Source organism: Homalodisca vitripennis, chromosome 1 (genome assembly GCF_021130785.1).
Source record: "Homalodisca vitripennis isolate AUS2020 chromosome 1, UT_GWSS_2.1, whole genome shotgun sequence".
NCBI lineage: Eukaryota > Metazoa > Arthropoda > Insecta > Hemiptera > Cicadellidae > Homalodisca > Homalodisca vitripennis.
In genome coordinates, this window is record NC_060207.1 from 75,491,080 (window position 1) to 75,512,551 (window position 21,472).

Sequence of the window (21,472 nt, forward strand, 5' to 3'; positions counted from 1 at the left end):
TTAATTAACCATACTTAGTACTACAATGGTGAACCATTGTTTTATTTTTACTGTTCTATTGCTTGTGAATAAGATTTTTGAAGAAATAATTATAATAAATTAAGTTTCATTGTATTTTGCAGTAAACTGGCAAAATATAAATAATGTTGTATATAACCATATTTTATAGTTGCAATCATTTTGTAAAATGTACCTTTTGGTAAATATTGATTGCTTGTGTCATTTAGTTAACTTGTTTACTGACTAATTTAAGATCTGTTATTCAATAAACTACTATGTTGAAAATTGAGTTTTTATCCAGATTCCATTAGAAAAGTTAAGGGCATGCTTAATTTTCCATTTGATTTCAGTTACGATTTTCCCCCTTATATTTCAAGCTTAAGATTTTCTTGAAAGAAATTTAAATTTTCAAGACACTTGCCAATGATGTATACTATCCATCACAATTTATTTAGTCTACTAGACTGTGATGAACAGTTTCTGATTAATCCAGATTGCTTATTCCATTTTGATCTATTTTGTAAGTTTGTATGATATACTCAAGTGTAAAATTATTAAGTTATCAGACAGAGACATTAATGTTGTTAGGAGATATATAACTCACAGTAAGTTATAAGAATATCCAAGAACATTCTAATCTTGGAATAAAAAAGCATGGGTAAGATTAATCTTTTGTTTTTGACGTGGGACCTAAACAACCCGATCTTGCAACTCTAATGGACCGAACTTGATTGTAGGACTGTAGGTCCACGCCTAGTTTTGACGAGGGTGGCTGACGTCACTTTTCTGCAGGGTAGGACAGTTAGTCCACGCCAACGCCCGTGTACTAACTGTCCTACTTTTCAAAACTGACCTGGCCATGCATTAGTTTTTCTACCTGCATTCATTATTCATTCTGATCAGTGATGCTTACACTACATTCGCACAGCGTTGAGGTAGAAAATGTTAACAGTTTACTCAAACCAAAACTCAAGCTATCACATATTAAGTGGATTACTAATTAGGATTATTTATAAACAAATTCCACATAGCATTATATTACTAACTGAGTAACTCGGCATTATCCTAATGAATTATAAACATCTACAATAAGTTTGTATTAATTATTTCTTGTCTTGGAGGTTCATCGATAGTATAATACTGTAAATGCAAGTAGACACGTTACTAGTAGTTCACATTAATTGAAATGGATGGTTTATCGTTTTATTAACACTGATAATAATTAAAACAACCATTTACTTCATATCTAATATATCATATTTATAATTAAAATTACGTTAACAAAATTACGAAGACAAAATGTATTTTACTACCGTTAATAGTGGCTCTTGACCTATAAACCAAAAAGTAAACAAAACTAATCTACCTTCAGAGACATACTAACTTACATGATAGCGACTGTATGCCGCTAACTATATGTTGTAAATATCACGCAAACAGCAATTCGATGAAGACCGGATAAAGAAATTGTCTAGTTTCATTCAAACTTCCAATTGCTATTTATCGCTATATCCCACTGTAACAAAGTGTATATTTAATTCAAATAGTGACCAGGAACGACATGAGATGATATGTTTCGTTACTAGCAGTTACCAGCGACTTCGAACACAACAAATTCTTAAAAATATTCTTAAACCCTATTAGTGTTATTCTCCTTTAAAATAACCATTAACATTTTAAAATGTTAAGTTCAGTTGATAAAAAAACAAATTCTGTAAGGTTTTTGAGAGGTACATGATTACAATTCATTTTAAAACTAGTTCCCCGCGCTTTTGCATGCAATTTCGTAGGCTATCGTATGAGCACTTCTGGCTTAAGTGAATCATATATACAATCATTTTGAGATTTCCTTGTTCATACGATCAAGGAAGTATGTCTTAAAGTGTATACATAGGGCCATTGTAATTTATTCCAGGCTTAATATATGTTGTGCTTTACTTGTTGTTTCGTTTCCCCGATCAAGGAAATATATATATATATATATATATATATATATATACATACAAAGGTTTGAGAAGCAGAAGCCTGCTTCAATCAAAAGTCAACTAAGATGCGTTTTATAACAGTCTTTAAATTTCTAGAAAAAGGTATATAGTAAATTTGTCTTTGATATCTGCAGTACAGTTCACAGCATCACCAAGCACTGCATCCTCAATTTGTCTTGTGCTCAACAGTGGTTCCAACAAAGGATGAAATAAGAAGTGTTGTTACTCTATGCTTTCAATACAAATTAAAATAGTGTTTAAATTAATTACACATACGATTGTGCTACCATAAACAATGTTTACACAGAACAGTTGACTAAAGTTAACAGGCTCTTATACTATTATATGAAAGTTTTGTTTTCTTTGCCTGATTTTTTCTATGCACGTTTACGATACTTTAATCATTGTTCTGTTAGTCGGGATGAAAACGTATCCAATAAAGCAAAGACCATTATAATCATTACAGCCATTCTTAAGTTAGAAATGGTGTAACTAACCCAACTTTGTTTTATGTACAAAGATTTTATTTAATTCGATCTGTAACTGTCTTCTAAGCCTACAGAAAAATATTTAGCAGATATAGATTATAGATCTGGAAACATCCCTCCAAGTGCTGCAGAGTGAGTATGACAATGCCTTGTCAAACCCTCGTCAAAAGCAACCCGTAAGACGGACAGTGAGTCCCAGGCCGGGACCGTGGACCTACTGTCCACCCCTTAAGAAGTAGGTAAGAAATGGTCCCGACAGTTTTACGACGTGGACCTACAGTCCGTTTACCACCGAACTTGTAGGTCACTGTAAAGTATAGTGTTCAAGTTGGCGTTGTCCTTTCTCTACAGCTTGTATCGTTCAACATAAATTAGATTAAACCAAATTTATCCATTTTATCTGCAATTTATATCATTAATTTAAGATTTGTAAATAATGATCATAGCTCCCAAAACTTAGCTCATATTGGTTTTGGGTTCAGTTAACTCCAAAACGGTTCTTTCTGTCCTATGTGTAAATAGGTTTGAGCTTCAGTTCGTATCCCACAAGTAAATAAATGTTTGCATTACATGTGTTACCAAACACAGTACCATATTTGTCATTATACAATCTTACATTTCTTAATACAATCACAGTCTAAAACACTCGCATGTACAGGATGTGAAAAGTCAGTGAACGAAAAAAGTAGTTAGCTATTACTTGTAATAATCACATCACCACACCAAATGCCAGCCCAATGCAACTCCTAGGAGATTTAGGTCCTAAGATACGATGTGAGTGTTTCTGTTAGTCCAATAAATACAATTATGCCAGTTAACCCGTTTAGTTTAATAAGAGCTTCATCTGACCACAATATTTGCTTATAGTAATTATTGTTATAAGCTTCTAATCATTTTAGGTATTTATCACAAAATTAAACATGTCGGTGTTGTCATCCTTGGGTCTGTATGGCTTGAATTTTAAATCCAGGCGTAAAATACGCTCAAGGCTTTGATCCGAGATATTCACCTCTTCAGAGGCCTTTCTTACAAATTTTTGTGCGAATTTAACTAACTTCACGGTTGTCCATGATAGACTGACTAGTTAAATCTTACATATAAATTAATCCAGACTGTATCTTAAATTAGATAAGTAGTGACACAGAATAAACAATGTCCCTCACAGACCCGCATCAGTTAACTTACTTTTTGCCACCCGTTATGTTAAATTGTATTCTTAAGCAATGATGTGGTAAATTACTAAGTTTGTTCATTTATGTGATTGCAAGTGATATTGTTTTTGTAGTGAGAAATACTTATAGAGAGATATTTAAATGCTAATATATCTAGATATACTCCTATCTGTAGATAACAAGGGAGGAGTACGCCACTAGCCACACTATATGTTGCTTAATAGACTTTGCTGAAATCTATAGCTCATTTCATTCTCGAGATGTTTTGCAGACAGGCAATAATCAGACACAAAAGAAATTTTCAGTCCCCAGACAAAAAACAAAATCTGTCGGCACATTTAGTGATAGGCTTCAATGACACTCAAGTCAAATTCCATGAATAACCAGACTCATTGAAAAAATCATAGTATTAAGAAATGAAGTTTTATTCAAAATTTAAATCTACATAAGAAAATTTTTCTCAATTTATCCAGTGGATAGTTAGACTCTGCCCACAATATTCAATAAAACAACACAAGGTAATTTTTAATAATACAGTACCTACAAAAACAATTCAAACTTGTAAGTCTAGCTGAGGTTTGTATTAGTGATGCGCGATTACGAGATGTTACAATCGAAACGTTTCGATTGTTTGGACCTCTCGAGACATTTCGATTGTGATTCCCTTAACGAGAGGTTCTTACCGAGAGGTTTTTGCCAAGATGTTCCTAGCGATTGTTTCATTGCGACACGACATCTCTTCTCGTATCGGGCATTCGAAGTGTTTGACGAAATGTTTGATTCCATGATCCATAACTTTATTTTTGCGATACACCATACACGCTTGACGAGAGGTTCCAACCGAGAGGTTTCTAGCGATTGTTTCGTTTACGTGTACGATCTATTCCATTCTTTAACTAGGCAATAGAAATTCTAAGGGAGATATGTTTGCCGATCGACAGAAGGATTTAACTGAAATATAAATTAATTCAGTTACTTTTTTTTACTGACTTGACTTCCGAGTTTATTTAATGAATTATTATATTAGCAGCTACATTTAACATTATACTACATTAAACGCTTATTCACGTTACAATAATGACGTAAAACATCCAAAAAATAACATGGTACAAAATAAAAACATTTAATATTTTAAAATAATAACCAAGAAAAGCTATTTATTATAATTCAAGATAATATACTCAATCTTAATGCTTGAAGAATTATAATTTACATTTTGACTAGACACTATAAAGTAAACTATAAAGTAAAAGAGTGGTGCAAACCAATATATAGAACGTAAATATGAAAAATAGTTTGAGACAGGCTCGTGAAAAGTAAACAATAACAAATTGGCTTAACGAATGCAACAATCGAGAGAAACCTTTCGATTGTAAAGACCTCTCGCTAAGCAATCGAAACAATCGTTAAGCAGAACCTCTCGAGAAGGAACATTTCGATTGTATTAACCTCTCGCAATCGCGCATCACTAGTTTGTATCTAGGACCACCAAATCCGTCTATGTCAATGTTTTTTGTTTTTTCTTCAGATAGTTGCAAAATGACGAAAGTCAAACCACTAAAAAAGAGGAATGAGTGGAGTGTGAACTATGATAATAATAACAGTAATAAATTCTTTATTTTCTCAATTTGCTAAATACTTTAGCAATTTCTTTAATACAATCATCAATACATAAACAAATAAAACTTTTACATAACAAACTTAGATAAATAAAATGTCCGTGCCAAGTCTGACCAAAAAATAAAAGGAAAACTCTAAAAACAAACAAACTAAAAATTAATCTTAAATACACAGAATAACAAAAAATTAAAAATTACTTAACAATTAATGCTTTTATTATTGTATTATTGAACAAAGTATATATATATATATACTTATATATAACGACGTGTTGTATGTATATATATATACACACATACACATATTCTCACATACAAGTCAATGTGCAATATATTTTCATTTTGGAAGCTTCCTTGTTTTAAAGTTTATTAATAATACTGGATAAAATTATAAAGAATAAAACAAGCAGGATTTTGGACATTGCCATCATTTTTTTCCAAAATAGAATACTACATATTGAGGATTGGAATCTGCCTTAGTCTTTAGATGCCAACAAAACCTGAAGGTTAAGCAAGCAAAACATTTTAAAATAATAAATTTATATTTATTAGCTCACAAAAATGTAACTTGACATCATAACAAATTTTAAGATGTAAAATAAATCTTTGAGGATACTCACTGTAGTATTTTCAGAAAAAAATATAAAATTTGCACTCATTAATTTTATAAATGACTCGGTGCTAGGGAGGTTGTACATGCCTGCTTTGGTGATATCTCTACGGTTTTTGCCTATGTTGACTCGGCTATTCTCACTTTAAAACTTATCTCCATGGTCATTCAACTTTAAACTGTTTCTTCTCATAATAAAAAAATTGATTTCAGATTGTGAAAACCAAGCATGCAACGAAAGCCAGGAGTTAAATTTAACACTCAAAGCACAAATTCATTCAGGGTGGGGTTCCTTAATGCTCAATTCTGGAGCCTTCCTCTTTCTAACCTATGTAAAAAAAGTATCATCATTGACTTGATAGAGAGCGGTTACTTTCGTTCACTAATAACACTCATAATTAGACAGAGAAACCAAGAGGCACTTGAAATTAATTCTTTAAAAAATCTTGCGCAATTCTTCACAAAATGTTCTAAAATGGAATCCATTGTAAACAAAGTACATGATTATCCTAACCGTGTAAAAAACAAAAAAGCACTTCAAATGTCCCTGTAATTTTTATTGGATGACAAATTTGAAACGATAAAACAGCAGAATTATGATCGTTTTTGTGAGACTAACCAGTTGGTTAAAATATAAAACAAGCTATTGAAAGACATTTTTTCCTACTTTTCAAAGTCAAATTATTGAGTTCTTGAAATGTATCAAAAACTCACCCTTGTTATTATAAGCAGAAGTTTAGTTAATAAGTTCAAAAATAGAAAAGTTCCTTGATACAGGGAAATTTTTATTCTCTAACAGAATCTGACAAACACCTCATCTTTGCCACCCACACATCACCCTCTACATAAAGGCACACGGACTCGTCCAAAGCAGCCTTAGCCATTTGAACACAAGTAAGGTAAGTAAAACAATATAATAAGTTGACAATGTTAGTTCTTAATCGTATATTTGGCACTTGAGAATTTGTTTATTTATGACATCAAGGAAGAGCTGTTTTAGCACCCTTAGTGTACGCCGTGAAGTGGCTGGCTTCTTACTGTACGAGTTGGTGAACAGCTGGCCGGATTCTGATGTCATTCTCGACAAGAACGTAGCCAGCGAAGGTGTCCGGACCTCCCAAAATGTCAAATGTTTCCAATTACTTATTTAGCAAACGATTATTATTAGCTACATAATTCAGTATTACTGAAATGTATTGAAAGATCATTCTCAACATTGAAACATGCACTTCCCTAACTTTCTGCCCTCTGCGGGAAAAATATCAGTCGTCTTGATCCCCCTCCCAACAATTTTTTCCCCGGCTACGTTCTTGATTCTGGACGAGGCCCGGAGGATCCCTATACAAAAAGCTACATGTATGATGCACCTCCTCCAAGGCTTACTAAGGAACGATGCTGCCTCCAGCTCAACTTCTTCCAGGAAATGAGCTCCTCTGAATCTTTACTTGGTTAATTGTACGTAGTGCAATAGTTACACCAAGTCAATCTTACTCTCTTTTCCTCTATTTTTCTTTTGTTGAGTACACCCGTTTTTTAGTAACGCCTCACCAATCTCTCATGTGTCATAATTTCCTTCCCTTAGTAGTATATTGCCACAACTGTATAGCAAGTACTCTTGCAAATCTCTAATTTACACTGTCATTAGTCGACCGTATTAAAAAAAGTTTAACTGTGATTATTGATGCACTGATATGTTGTCATGACATCTTTAGAAATAGAAACTACAGTACTTATTGTGATACGATCACAATAGTTGTTTAGTCTCAGCCAATGCTACAATTTTAAGAATGCCAAATCAAATTCTTAAAAATACTAATAAAAAACTATGTTATTATTTATTAACATAAAGCAACAACGAACAAAAGAGGACCTGACGGTTGCAGGTTTTTAATTAGATGATCAAAATGACAAACTAAAAAAGTAATATTATAAATCATAACGTAAAAAACATGGTCAGCACAAAGATGAAAATTGGATTATGATGATGTGGACTGTGGTACGGCTACGCTAACCAAAACAAAACCTAATGCGAATCCGATTCTGGAACGATGTCGTCAATCGACAGTAGTCATTTTACATCTGCTTTGAGCTGTCAAAGCCAAATAGGTTATGTTTATAAAAATTGAAACTAAGTGTTAAGTGTTAAACCTAAAAATGGTGACTTGTGAGAAAAAACTTTTGCAGTTTGTTCCTTTTGAATCATGTGTTGAACCAACATTTTGGCATAAGTTCACCAAACTTAAATTAGACGTTGATATGCTAGAAGAAAAGGTTAGACCTATTTGGGGAAGCTACTCTCCTCAATATCACAGAATATTAAATATCGATTGTACTTCTTTCAACAAGTAAGTATAATAATTAAAATTTAATAGGATGTAGTCTCTCTCTTATTTTGACAATTTTTGTTAGGCTATAGCGTAGGTATAGTGCAAGTTCCACATATTTTTTTAGATGGGGTACATTTTTTACTAACTTGTTTCATATCTTTAAAAACCAGATATTGAACCATACTTTATTGTTATTAAGTTAAGATGATATTATCTCAATTGGTACTTTCTCGTGCCAGATCGTCCAACATGGTCGGGAATGTACTGATCCGAAATGGCCCTGGCTATTATAGGAGAAATTGCGGTATCAATTTACATTAACGTGACCATGGAAAGGTATGTTCATTTTTTTTTAAACTACAATTTTTCCTGAAAACAATATTGAAGAAAAAATTCGTCGGCAACAAAAATCAAAGGAGCTACGATTTTTAAAATCCTCGGAAAACTCCGTTTTTGACAGTTTCCTATAACTCCTCGTCTGCTCAAACTCAGTATAGCCAGATTTTAAAAACCGATTATCATACCAACAATGAGAAATTATCATACTTTCATATAAAATAACCGTACCAAACACATTTAATGAAAAGTATGTTATGTTCGTATAATAAATTATGGGTAATTATCATATTAACCGCCGGGGCGGAAAAATACGAGTTTTGCGTTCTTAACTTATTGGAATCGTCCTATATAAAAAAAAGTATAAGGTTTGATGGGGTGGAAATGAGAAATAACGAAGTTCTAGAAAATAAAAAATTAAATAACTTTCCAGTAATATCTCCATGTTCTACATCCACGTCTAGCGTCACGTGACCTTTTGTGGCCAATGATTGAACCTCGTGATGACGTCATCGGTTGCGCCGCCATCTTTGCAAACGTAAATGAGAAATTACAGAAATGAGCAGAATTTTGATCAAAATTAATAATGTTTTTCTTAATTTCGAGAAAAAAATTAATTACGAGTGCCTCCGGCCATCAGCGCGGGCTTCGGCAGCACCTTCGGTGCTGCCCCGCGCTGATGTCAATAAAAGAAAAACATCCCTCGAGATAGTACCTATCAGTAAAATATAAAATTCTAGAGGGGCTGATCAAAAATATAAATTGAAATGTAATGCAAAGGCAATTATGTAAAGTTTAAAAACTAAATAAATCATGAAAAACTCAAATATATAGATGGATATTAACAGAGAACACTTACCATTAGTGTGTTGGCGGATATAGCTAAACAGCAGCAACAAAAAAGTGGTCTATTACAACGAAACGACACAGTCTCCCGGTTTAAAAACACCACTCGACCGCACGACGAACAAATACACTCATTTTTAAAAATGCCCTGTTCTATTAAAAAAGAGATAATTTCGTTTCGGTTAAAACGTAAGCTCTTTACGTGCCCTACGAAACACTCCGACACACACAATTCACTAGGGTTGGTTGAACTAGTGGATGGTTGATTCATCATTGTAAACTCACTCACTCAATCCGACCTACTGAACACGATATCTTGTGTAGAACTGACCTATGCCCCGGACAACTCAGATAACAGGTATGCTATCAGGCTGCTATCAGTCCCGGCCGCAGATAATATTCAAGTAAACAGATTATCCAGACACAGCACACAAACTGAACATTAAAACATTAGAAACTTTACCACTTATCAATATACCCCCTAAAATCATGTTATTTGTCATTTGCACCCCCTAGTACTATATATATTTTTTGTTCAGGAGGGTGAGCAGAATACGTTGGTAACGTCAAATTCGTGATTTGCCGCCCCGGCGTTTAATCTTACTGGTACCAAATTATGTTATAATTAACTTTTGGTTTGTTACTTGTATACATTTGTCAAAAATCTTTCATGGTACGATAATAACTACCCATCGTGTATCTTACGGTTGCAAAACTGTACCCACCTGAACATTAAGGTAAGTTATAAGTTACTGAAATTATGCTAATCCTGTTAACGATGCCTGCCCGCAGCGCAGTGCTGTGCACTGCTTGCTCTTTTAGGAAAAAAATTAACTCGAGCTTGCAAATGTCGAATCCCAGATCACGTGATGCCCCTGCTCCTTAACGCAATAATGTCCGAAAGGCATCAATATAATACAATAATATACTTTCCCCCCAGTTCATATGCACCTGTGATAATAATACTTCGGTTATAAATGCCCAACCCATGAAAAAAAGTCCATATTTTCCATGGTCAAGCTAATGTAAATAAATACCGAAATTGCCTCCACTCCACACTTCTGGTGAAAAAAAGAAAACCATTCCTCAAGACAGTACCTAAATTCAAGCTCAGCTCACGTCAGCACTCATAAAATTTAACTTGATGGTTAAATATGTTATAGAAACTAGGTATGAATCACTGGCCAATAGGAGGGTTCATCACTTGTATTTCTGCTAATGTTAAAGATAGAACAGTAATTTCAGTGACGTTTTCTTCACCATTAAATGGACTAAAAGTACTTTTTTAGATATAGACTCTAATTTATTTTATGATATTTCTTGTTTTCTATTTAAAATGTGAAAAATTACTTATTGTAGAATTTTATAAGGCAAACTCAACTATGACATAGAAATATCTTAGATCGATAGTAGATTACAAGAGTTGGAAGTAGATGCTTTTCAAGCAAAGTAGATTTCCAATAGCTACATACATATATAATTTTTTTATTAGGCCAATAAGACTAACTCAACTGTGGCACCTTAAGTGAATTCAAACGGCTGGAAATAGACACCTTTTGACCGAAGTACATTTCTTAGTTCTACGTATGTATATAATTTTTCTACGTCGAAACAACAAGGCAAACTCTACTGTTACTGGAAATATAGTAGACTAGAAGTATATAACAAGGGCTAGAAGCAAACGCTTTTTGACTGAAGGTTTTTGACACTTATGTGTATTTTCTTGATCAAGGTAAAAAGACAGACTTAGCTGTGGCTTCGGTAATATAATTGATTAAAACCATAAACACTCCTATATGTGCAAAATATGATAAAAAAGTCAAGTTAAACTCTGATCCTCTTAACCATGACTACTGAAACGATATACAGCCTACCTGATGTACACCTTTATAGGCCTATGTTTGACAAAATTACTAGAACTCCACCATATTACATCATAAGTGCTTTTAATAAGTAGTATAAGGACTTTGATAATTATAATTGTATCCAAAGCCACAGGTACCAGCTAGTTTTAAATAAAATAATCAATATTTATTTACTTCATTCGGTACTTTGGGATTATACCGACCACACCAGTATGAAGAACACGAAAATATAAATTTATAGAAACAAACATGATAGAATGAAAAAACAACTCTTTAATTACAAACTTACAAGCATTTCCAGGTATTGTGATCGGTATTGTTGTCGCTGTTATCTTATCTTTCTCGAGAATCCCAATTACGGCAGGCCGCGCAGCATCACATGATTTACACGGTACATAATTGCCATTCCATTACAATTCAATTTATATTTCTGATCAGCCCCTTTAGAATTTGATATTTTACTGATAGGTACTATCTCGAGGGATGTTTTTCTTTCGTCGACATCAGCGCGGGGCAGCACCTTCGGATAAATTTTTAAGCAGGGCTTCCGCACGCCCTTTCGCCCTGCCACTCCACCCACTGGAGAAAGGGGTAAAAAGCCACCCACTGAGAAACAGGGGACAGGGACAATAAAATGGTGAAGACATTAATATACTGCCCTGATTGATCAGAGGAATTTTGAGGTTGAGCTTGTTAATTGTAATGGACAAAGAGAATGTACCATAAAACAGTCAAGATACAAAAATTATATAAAATTGCACAATGCCACTTTGACTGCCTTCAGAATTTACTTTCATTATCAATGAAGTCAAACCTTCTTTAACTACATGTTAGCAACAGATACCAAATGAGACACAGGATAACAGACACTAGTAGATCCCTTAAGAAATATTGTCCTGGATTGTACAGAATATGCTGGAACCCTGAGGCCAATCTCAACATTGAGATTTGAGCTCCCATGGAGTACAGTGTGGTAAAACAAATTCATCAGAAGATGACCATTCTCTATAGTCAAGAGTCCTAGTTCCTGCCTTGCAACATTTTTCTCAAGGCCAGTATAGGCCCCAGGAAACTGAAGGCCATTCAAGAAAGAAACATTTTCTAAACTCCCTCAACAGGATTACGGGTGTACCCCTTATCCAGATGATAGAGGCATATTTAGGATGACAACTCACCACAAGTGATTTATACAGCATCACACAAGTCTCTTTTCTATGAAAGTGTTTCACAATCCACTTAATAACTTTCTATCGTTTTGCTTACATACTGCAAAATCATTGTGCTGAGACATTAACCACTTAGAATCAAGCAATACAGTCAAGTCTGAAACAATCATCTTTTGAGCCACTGGCTAGTCATCAATAATATAAGGAAAGAGAGATGTATATACCTTCTGTATAAAATACATAATCACAGTCTTCCCTAGATTCAGGGGTAACATATCATCCTTATTCGACTAAGGAACCCAATTAACAGAGTTTTGAAGAAGATGATGATCATCAATAGATGAAATTAGCACAGAGATAAACACTGCATTCCAAAACAGATGTTATATTATTGATGAAAAGATGGAAGACTAATGGACCAAGATTTGACCCCTGTGGCACCCCTGAGAACACAGTGAAACAGACATCACACTCCTAACTTTACTCTGAACAGCCTATGTTGTAAATATAACTATATCCAAATATTAAGATCTGCAGAGAAACCAAAATCAGATAGTTTTCTTAGTATTAAATGATGGAGGAGCTTGTCAAAAGCTTTCTAGCAGTGAAAATACATGTATCAACTTGTCCATGACTTTCAACCACTAGACCAGTAAGAGGCAAAAATAGGCCAGATTATATATTGTAGAATGTCCACTTGAAAAGCCATATTGATGAGGGGAAAGAAGATGGAGTATTTTCTGAAAGGAATATTTGAACATGGCTTTCTCAAAAATCTTAGGAACAATCCCAACAACAGAAATAGACCTAAAGTTGGAGAGGGCGCTGGGACATTTTTTCAGAATTAGCTTTACAGAAGCAACTATCTTGGGTAAACCCCTGTTGTTAAACTCCATTTAAAAAGCTCAACCTTGACATCTTCTCTGAGAGAGGAGAAAATTGCATATTCGTTTGGTTCACCAGTCCTCCGGAATTTTCTATGGGCTTTTTTCTTCTGCTTAAGTAGATTAATATAACGCTTAAGATAAGGAGAAAACCACTTACAAAACTTTCCCGATCTTAGCCCTTTCAGAGGTATACTATTTTTTATACCATGAATAATAGCGACATTAAAATCTACAAAAGCAGCATCAACAAAAACATCCAAGAAGACATCAGGCCAATTCTCTTCAGCAATTCCATTACAAATACCTAGATAGTCCCGGGAATGAAAGTTGAATTATTCATCCTTGTGAACCCATTGCATACCATCCAACATAATTTCAAGATATATATGCAGCCTATCCTCGTAAACAAAAGGAATAATATTGCCATCAATTTCAATAGGATTATAGCTAGTAATGACTAAAGCAAGGATATTCATACCAACCACACCGGGATTGACTTGCTGAAGACCCATGTAGGCCATAAGATTGAGAATAGAATTAACCCAAGTTGATAAGGATTACAGTCAGCGTTGAAACTTCCTCTAACCTAACTATAACCACCAGCATTAAAATCACCAAGCATAAGTATGTGAGATATTGTGATATTAACTCTTGATAAAATATTCTCCAAATAGAGGCCTCTACGGTATGGAGAGGACAGAAGGTGCAAAACACAGTAGATCAAAACTTTTTCACCAGGGATATTAAATTCAATCTAGACACTCTCTGGGGCAGCTTCAAGATCAGATCTTCTGCACCTAACAAGCTTGTCTGTACCATAGCAAGAAGAGTACCGCCATTGTCATAATTTCTGTCGACTCTATAGACGTCATAGAAAAGTTTTGGGAAAAAGAAGGATTAGGGTAGTTAGTAGAGAGCCAGGTCTCGGGAAGGACAATCGTTGTAGTTACTATCAACCTAAGGTGCAAAGAATTCATCAAATTTTGTACGAAGACCTTAAATGTTTTGGTATAGATTTAAAAGAAATGTAATAAAACTGCTTAGGACAAGAAGCTGAAAAATTGCACTTAGTCCTAAAAGGACCTTTGTGCTGCTTCTGGAGTGACAAAATAATCCGAATTGGTATGGTTGGGGATAAGGGCAGTCTCCTGTCGAGATCCACAAAGAAGGATATTGGTTATTAATTTCAGTAATATCTCTTCAGAAGAAGAGAAGGCTAGCTCTGTTTTAGCCTATTCAACAAATAAAATTGGCTGGGGGAAGGTACTCCCTCATGTTTAGACTGGTAAGAATCTTTAACACTAAGGGAGCTCCATCCATTCCAACAGTCATCCTCCGCAATTCTGGTTAGTGATGTGCTGCTCCTGTACATCCTTAGGGTTATCCAGATTTAAGTGACATTCTTTTATGTAGGCCAACTGGAAGGTATAGACCAGCCAGAAGTGAAAAATCCTGGAGTTATAAAACTGCTTACTAATAAACTGAGAGATGCTTTCAGAAGACCTTAATATATTGCGAGAATATAAACTCACCAAACTAACTGAACTGAGAGCTCTCCGTGAACTCTCTGAGAACCTATTGTGATCGGACGGAAGCCCAGTATTGAGATTAACTTCCTCCTCCATCTGACTTTCAGCACCCTGGTGGGTTTGTCAAGTTACCAGTAACTAAATGGACCAAGGGAATCAAATTTTTCATTAGGCTGGTACTGATTTCCCCTATAATTAGATTTTATCAATTTCGCTGACTACTGTAAACTTTACTGTTATACTCAGATGTACATGTTTGAATCTTACAACTAACTTAATATTATTCTTACATTTAAATTTGATAAATATAACATTTAATTTAATAAGTTGTATAATTGGTACAATAGTTCAGTATTGGATAACAATGAGATAATATGAAATGTACTGTTTTACATTATAAACTTACATATATACATGTACGAGTGTTTACATATTCTTAAGATGCTGTTCTTAAAACATAGGGAATATCTTTTTCCATCTGAAAATCAATAGATATTTGTCACTGAATATTTCATTTTATTTATTGGCATAATTTTGCAGACACAAGTGAACTCTGTCTACTTGTGTACAAAACTTGTACAAGGAAATGTTACTATAAATTTACTCATTTTTTAATTTATGGTTGTGCTCTTAAAACATATTTATATATTTAAGCGGCAAATTAACAAGTTTAATTGGTTGAAAATTTAACACAGTCTCACCCAAAAATTGATAACAAAAGTAGATCTTTCTTTATGTTCGACTGTTTCTTTTAAATAAGTTACTTTTAGGAGGGATGAAATTTGGTTTGAAACTTTACTTTTATATGGAAATTGAAAATGATAAACATCAGTCCATTGGGTGTCATACTTCAGGCCAGGATTTTATCCGATGTGGAACGAACAAGAAGCCTCCCGCACTGAACTGAATTCTGGTGTATGGTTAATCTTGTTTTAAAATAGATATGTTTGTTTATCTTTTCTAATTTTCTCAAAAATTACTCCAAAAACTGCGCCTGATGTAATATTTTGTTCCATTCTAATCCAGACCAGTTTTGTATGTTACCCATAGTTGAACAGCTATTTAAAGTGTTTTGCAAATGTACACACAGAATTTATTTATACGTTTTTATTTCCTGTGTAATAATCTAGAGCTAATTTTGTACTTATAGTGTAAATAATTTGATTTATAACAGTTTTGTTACAATCATATAACAGGCTCTCAAACTCAGCACTTCGTTTTGACTACAAATCATGTTTTCAACTGACTTCAGCTGCAGTCAATATACATTAACAACTATTAATTTTTCTTTTGCTTTATTTATTTATTAACTCATTCTTTGCCCTTGCTTAACTAGCTATTGATATAAATAAATAGCTATTGACTTGTCAGAACAAAACTGTAGTACATCATTCAATTTCTTGAAATCTAATTAATTGTAGATCTAATACAGGTGCAGTTCGTTTGATAAAATACCGCTTTTGTGCAGTTAATAAAGAGCTCGTTATGCACCATTATATGTTTTGTTTATGATTCCCAGGTTTTCCCATAATTTTATTTTAAACTTGTGCATTAAGGCTATCATGACATGACAATCATGTAAACCATTGTAATAATAACCGTATTTTGTAATACTTTTCAGGGAATTCAACTACACAGCTAATAACTGGAAAGCTCATGGATATCATTTAAACATGAACACATCTGATAGTTTTAAAAAACATGACAAAATGAAAATGCTTGATGACTATGGTAGAAGATTGAGAGCAGCTATAAGTTCTGGTGAAGCTATTCACTGTCCGTCTCTACTAGTCAATTTTATAGTATTAACCTTTGCAGTAAGTTTATTTTTTTATACTATTTGTTAATATTTTTCAATATTATTGTTGTTTTACTGTAGTTAAAACAGTATTTTAATTTTAAACAGGTAAAATAATGTATTCTGGTAGTGATAAGTTTATAGCACATAGTTTTGTGCATTTTCTCTGAGTTCAATATTAGTTAGTAGTCATGCATAGTTTTCATAAGTACTCCTCCCTTAATATGTTCATTACCAGAGGCTATATAACCATTATAGACATTGTCTGATCACTTCAGAAACTAACCTGTTAATACGAGTATTGTATGCTATAATAGTGTAGTGTGCATACTGTTAACTGTTAATTAGCTATTCCTGTATTGTACTATAGTGATTTGAATTTCCAGGCCCTTAGTTCAGAAAGTGTTTCACAGCTTCCATACCTTTAGTGTGGTCAATATTGGTATATAAGGAAGTTACATCAATCGTTACTAACGTCATGTCTGTTGCAATAGGTTAGGGAATTTCTTTTAATTTTTAAATAAAAAGATCTGTGTTCTTCAAATAGGATGGTACATGTTTGACAAACCCCTGTAAATGTTCATCTACAAAGCCTGATATTCATTCTGTAGGGGATAATATGGAGGTGACTATAGGATGGCCAGGTGGTGATATCTTTTGTTTTGTGGACTTTAGGTAGTAGGTAGAAAACGGGTATTTGACAATTTATATTTATTAAGATATCAAGTAGCTCTTTTGGCTATCCCTTTTTATTTGGCAATAATACAGTTTTTGTTTCTAGAATGTAGTTATTCCTTTATTGAAATAGATTGTCCTATTAGATTTTAATAACTGATAAGTGTCTTCATTTTTCAATTGACGATTGGCTTCTTCAATGTAGTCATGTTCATAATTACTGTTCATCATCACCTTTGTTGGCAGGCAAAATTACAATATTTTTTTGTTTTATTTCAGTGATGAAATAGCTTTAGATTCTTCCTTAGAGGGATTGGTTGACGGTAAATCATCAGGAAAATTTGGATTATAAATTTTAGATAAAATTACGTTTAAAAAATTGTTCAATGGGATGGTCTGGACTTAGTGGTGGTGGTTCCCAACTTGATTTATCATTAAAGTGCTCAATGAACATTTTCATTTCATCGTTCAAACAATATAAATTTTTACTATTTTTCATGTTTATTTGAGAGTCTTTGTTATTATCAAAAAGATATTTTAATCTGAAATTTCAGGCAAATTGAAAAGTATCCATCACTAATGGAATGTGATCAATAGTTGGAGTTGGATCAAAGTTAAGTCCCTTAGACCATATAGAAATTTCATTTTGTTGCAGATTATAATATGGCAGGTTAATTAAACTTATCTCGTCACATTATGTTGAAAATTGTGTAAGCATATTGTTTTGTTGAGATGATGGAGGTGGCAATGAGTATGGGGTTGGGGATGAACACTGTGGCGGTGGTGGAGATAATCTGGAACTATTTAATAGAGTCAAGTCTGTAATTCATTTGTTACTGAGAATTGCAAGGTTAAAGGAGTTTGTTTTAATTGTCGTGTATGCAGTATATTTTATGTTCCTACTTAATGGTTTTGGACTGTGGTATAAACTCTCCCGAACGTAAAATATTCTTATAAATAGAATGTTGTACGTACACATTTTGTGCAATGTTAAAATCATAGGTATAATAGTAAAGAATAGTAAATTTTCACAGATGGATTTTCAATTTTGTAGAAATTAAATTTATTGCATGTAGTCTGATTTCATCAATAAATGGTAGGGTACATGGAAGGGTATAGTATAAAAATTGTTGAAATCTATATCCTTGATGAAAATGGAATGAAAGTGATATATATATATATATACATTATATATATATATATATGGCAATAGCCTTATTTAATTTCAATATATACATTGAATCACAAAAAGTTATATTATGAACTCCACATTATAGGATTATCTTTATGTTAGAATAATAAATCGTAAACTAAAACCCTTTTAAATTCTTTTATTTCACACACGTGTTTCGGTATAAACCATCTTCAGTGTGAACATTAACCTCTAATTAAATTATAAACAAAACAAATAAATATACACCTGTCGACTATTTAAACAGATGTTAAACTTATATGACACAGTTGTAATTTTGATTAAGATTCTGTGTTTGATATTTTTTCAAAGATAGGATTTGTTTTATTTTTTAAATTGCTATTTAATATGTTGTGATAAGTTTAACATCTGTTTAAATAGTCGACAGGTGTATATTTATTTGTTTTGTTTATAATTTAATTAGAGGTTAATGTTCACACTGAAGATGGTTTATACCGAAACACGTGTCTGAAATAAAAGAATTTAAAAGGGTTTTAGTTTACGATTTATTATTCTAATATATACATACATACAATTAATTATACATGTCATATTTGATTTATTACAAATTAATTTTGTGTTTTCGTTTTACAGTATTCAGGGTTAATTTATATAATGTAAAAAAGGTAATAACTATTATTTAAGTAATCATTCACTGTAATTAATTCTGGAGTAATCTAGAACACTAAACATTAAAAAATAAACATTATGCAATAAATATTGTGATATCTACAGCAGCTATTGTAGCCACCAGGTGATGTATGAATGATAAGGGAAATTAAAAACTGACGACATTCCAACAAACAACAATACTAAGATATGTTTAACTTTTTCTGTGCATTAATAAAAATTATATTGATAACATTTATTCAGTAAAAAGTTACATAATATGAATGTATCATAATATGGTGCATAGGCAGTGATGCTACTTACTCTGTGGCCTAACTCATCACTTACGCCACTTTTAGGGTTAAGCCAAATGACACCAATAGTAGATAGATAGTATTTTATGGAACAGGTGTTTAACCCTAGAACTGTTAATCGACATAATTATGTCGGTTAATGCCGCTTTTGTGGTGTTAACCGTCAAAATTTTGTCGGTCAAACATTCCCTCGTATAATTACTTTTTATAATATACTCCGGTAACGTATCGATATAATTCATGCACCATTGGATTCGGGAAGAAAAATGCTAAGGAACAGATGAGTTTTATTCCTCTTTGTATTATGGTTATGACGTAGCAAGCTTGTTATTTTGAACGTAAAAGAAAACGCGACGCCGTTTGTTGTGACCGCCATATTGCCGCTGCCGTTCTGTATCACTTTCGTGCCGGGCTGTGGATATTTGTAAGTTTTAATACTTTTACGCGTGTTTTAGTGTCGTATTTAATGTGTGGTGTGTTGTTTGATATCGTAGTAGTGTAAACATATATATTTTAGAATAAATCAATTTCTATTTACTGAAATATGTTTGAGAAATTACCGGCTTTGTGTAGGCTATGGCAAAATGACTTGGCTAAAATTCATTTCACATAGTTTGTTATTGTTTTCACTTACTAAACGTTATTTATAGCACTCTTTTAGCTCTGAAGTAACTATTTATTTTTGGTAAATAGATAGTTTTCACAATAAAATATATATTTCCTGTAATTTCTTTGGTTATATATAATAACTGTTTGGGTTATTCTATATTTTTTCAATATCTTTAGTTATATTTATAGTTTTCTAACTACATAATATTTCCTATTACTTATAAACCATAAATTTATAAATTTTGATATAGTACAAGCTTTAGAAACTATTTTATATTTTGCTGAATGAAAATTTTTCGCAAAATTTTTGAATAATGGCAAAATTGAACTTTTTTTACTTTTCAAAAAAATAATTTATGGTAATTATTTCATTACTACTGTATATTCTATTTTATTCTAAGTAATAAAATATGCAAAATAACATGTATTCATAGATAAATGTATTAGCAAAACTTGTTTTACCAAAGTCTTACGTGTACACCCGATTTTCAGAATTTATACGCATCGCTGCTTTTTGTTCTATAGCTTTATGATGCTTTCATAAATGTGTATAATGTTTATGTTTTTCTGAAACTAGATAAAATTTGACACAGAATGGCTATCTCACTTATAAATATTTCTCACTATAACTTCATTTGCTAGGTATGGTCCCCCCAAATTTAAGAAATATTTTTCGTAAATTTTATATTTGATTAAAAAAAGTGTTTATTAGAAAATTTTTGATGGTTAATTTTACAATATAGTGCAATTCTACGTTTAATTCTGAACACAAAAATATATACTCTTATTTATATTGCTTTTATTTTATATTTTTAATATTTTTTTTTAAAAAAAAACCTTGCGCGAAGCTCCAAAACAGCCCGACACTACAGGATGAAATGACCGCCAGTTCTAGGGTTAATGTTTCAGCCTTCAGTTCAGTAGTGGAAAGAGAAGTGTAAATTTACATACAAGTATTTTGGGATCAAAAAATTATTTAAGACAATAGTATTTTTTTAACCAAAGTAGTACAATAACTAACAGGAGTTCTTAATTTATGTGAAGAAGGCAAGGTACAAATTATTGAACTACTCACATGTTTAAGTAACTTTATTTTAGATGAAATTTATTTTAAACTCAAAGGTAAAAGCGTTGGTGGTTTGTACATTACTTGTGATTTTTCAGGATTTGAAGAAATATCACTTTTATTATTGGTTTGCTTTTATTGCATCTGCCAAACCATTATGTTTCTTAACAGAACCAACATGTGAACTTTCTAACCATTTCAACAATGACCAGGTGAGACATTTGATTTATTTTATTTAAAAAAATAATGATTTAATAACATAAGTGAACAGAGAGAGTAATAGGATTAAATTAAGTGAAGGTAATGTGTGAAGGGTTCTTGTAGAATTAATAATGGCTTCTTTCAACTGTACTGTTTCCCACATGTGAAACAGAATCAC

The 21,472-nt window shown here is 32.6% G+C and overlaps 1 protein-coding gene across 1 annotated transcript; it reads left to right on the forward strand.

The window, feature by feature from the left end:
• Positions 1 to 7,594: 7,594 nt before the first annotated feature.
• LOC124364901 (ubiquitin-like modifier-activating enzyme ATG7) lies at positions 7,595 to 21,347 on the forward strand. The gene is made up of 3 exons (XM_046820711.1): positions 7,595 to 8,219; positions 16,452 to 16,647; positions 21,192 to 21,347. Exons 1-3 carry the CDS (start codon positions 8,029 to 8,031, stop codon positions 21,330 to 21,332), a joined length of 528 nt encoding a protein of 175 aa, XP_046676667.1. The 5' UTR covers positions 7,595 to 8,028; the 3' UTR covers positions 21,333 to 21,347.
• Positions 21,348 to 21,472: the final 125 nt, after the last annotated feature.

What these genes read in the sequence shown, in the direction of transcription:
- LOC124364901 (XM_046820711.1), top strand. Translation starts at nt 8,029, where the DNA reads ATGGTGACTTGTGAGAAAAAACTTTTGCAGTTTGTTCCTTTTGAATCA. An exon ending in GATTGTACTTCTTTCAACAA is followed by an intron (nt 8,220 to 16,451) that starts GTAAGTATAATA and finishes AATACTTTTCAG; the next exon opens with GGAATTCAACTACACAGCTA. An exon ending in TTATAGTATTAACCTTTGCA is followed by an intron (nt 16,648 to 21,191) that starts GTAAGTTTATTT and finishes GTGATTTTTCAG; the next exon opens with GATTTGAAGAAATATCACTT.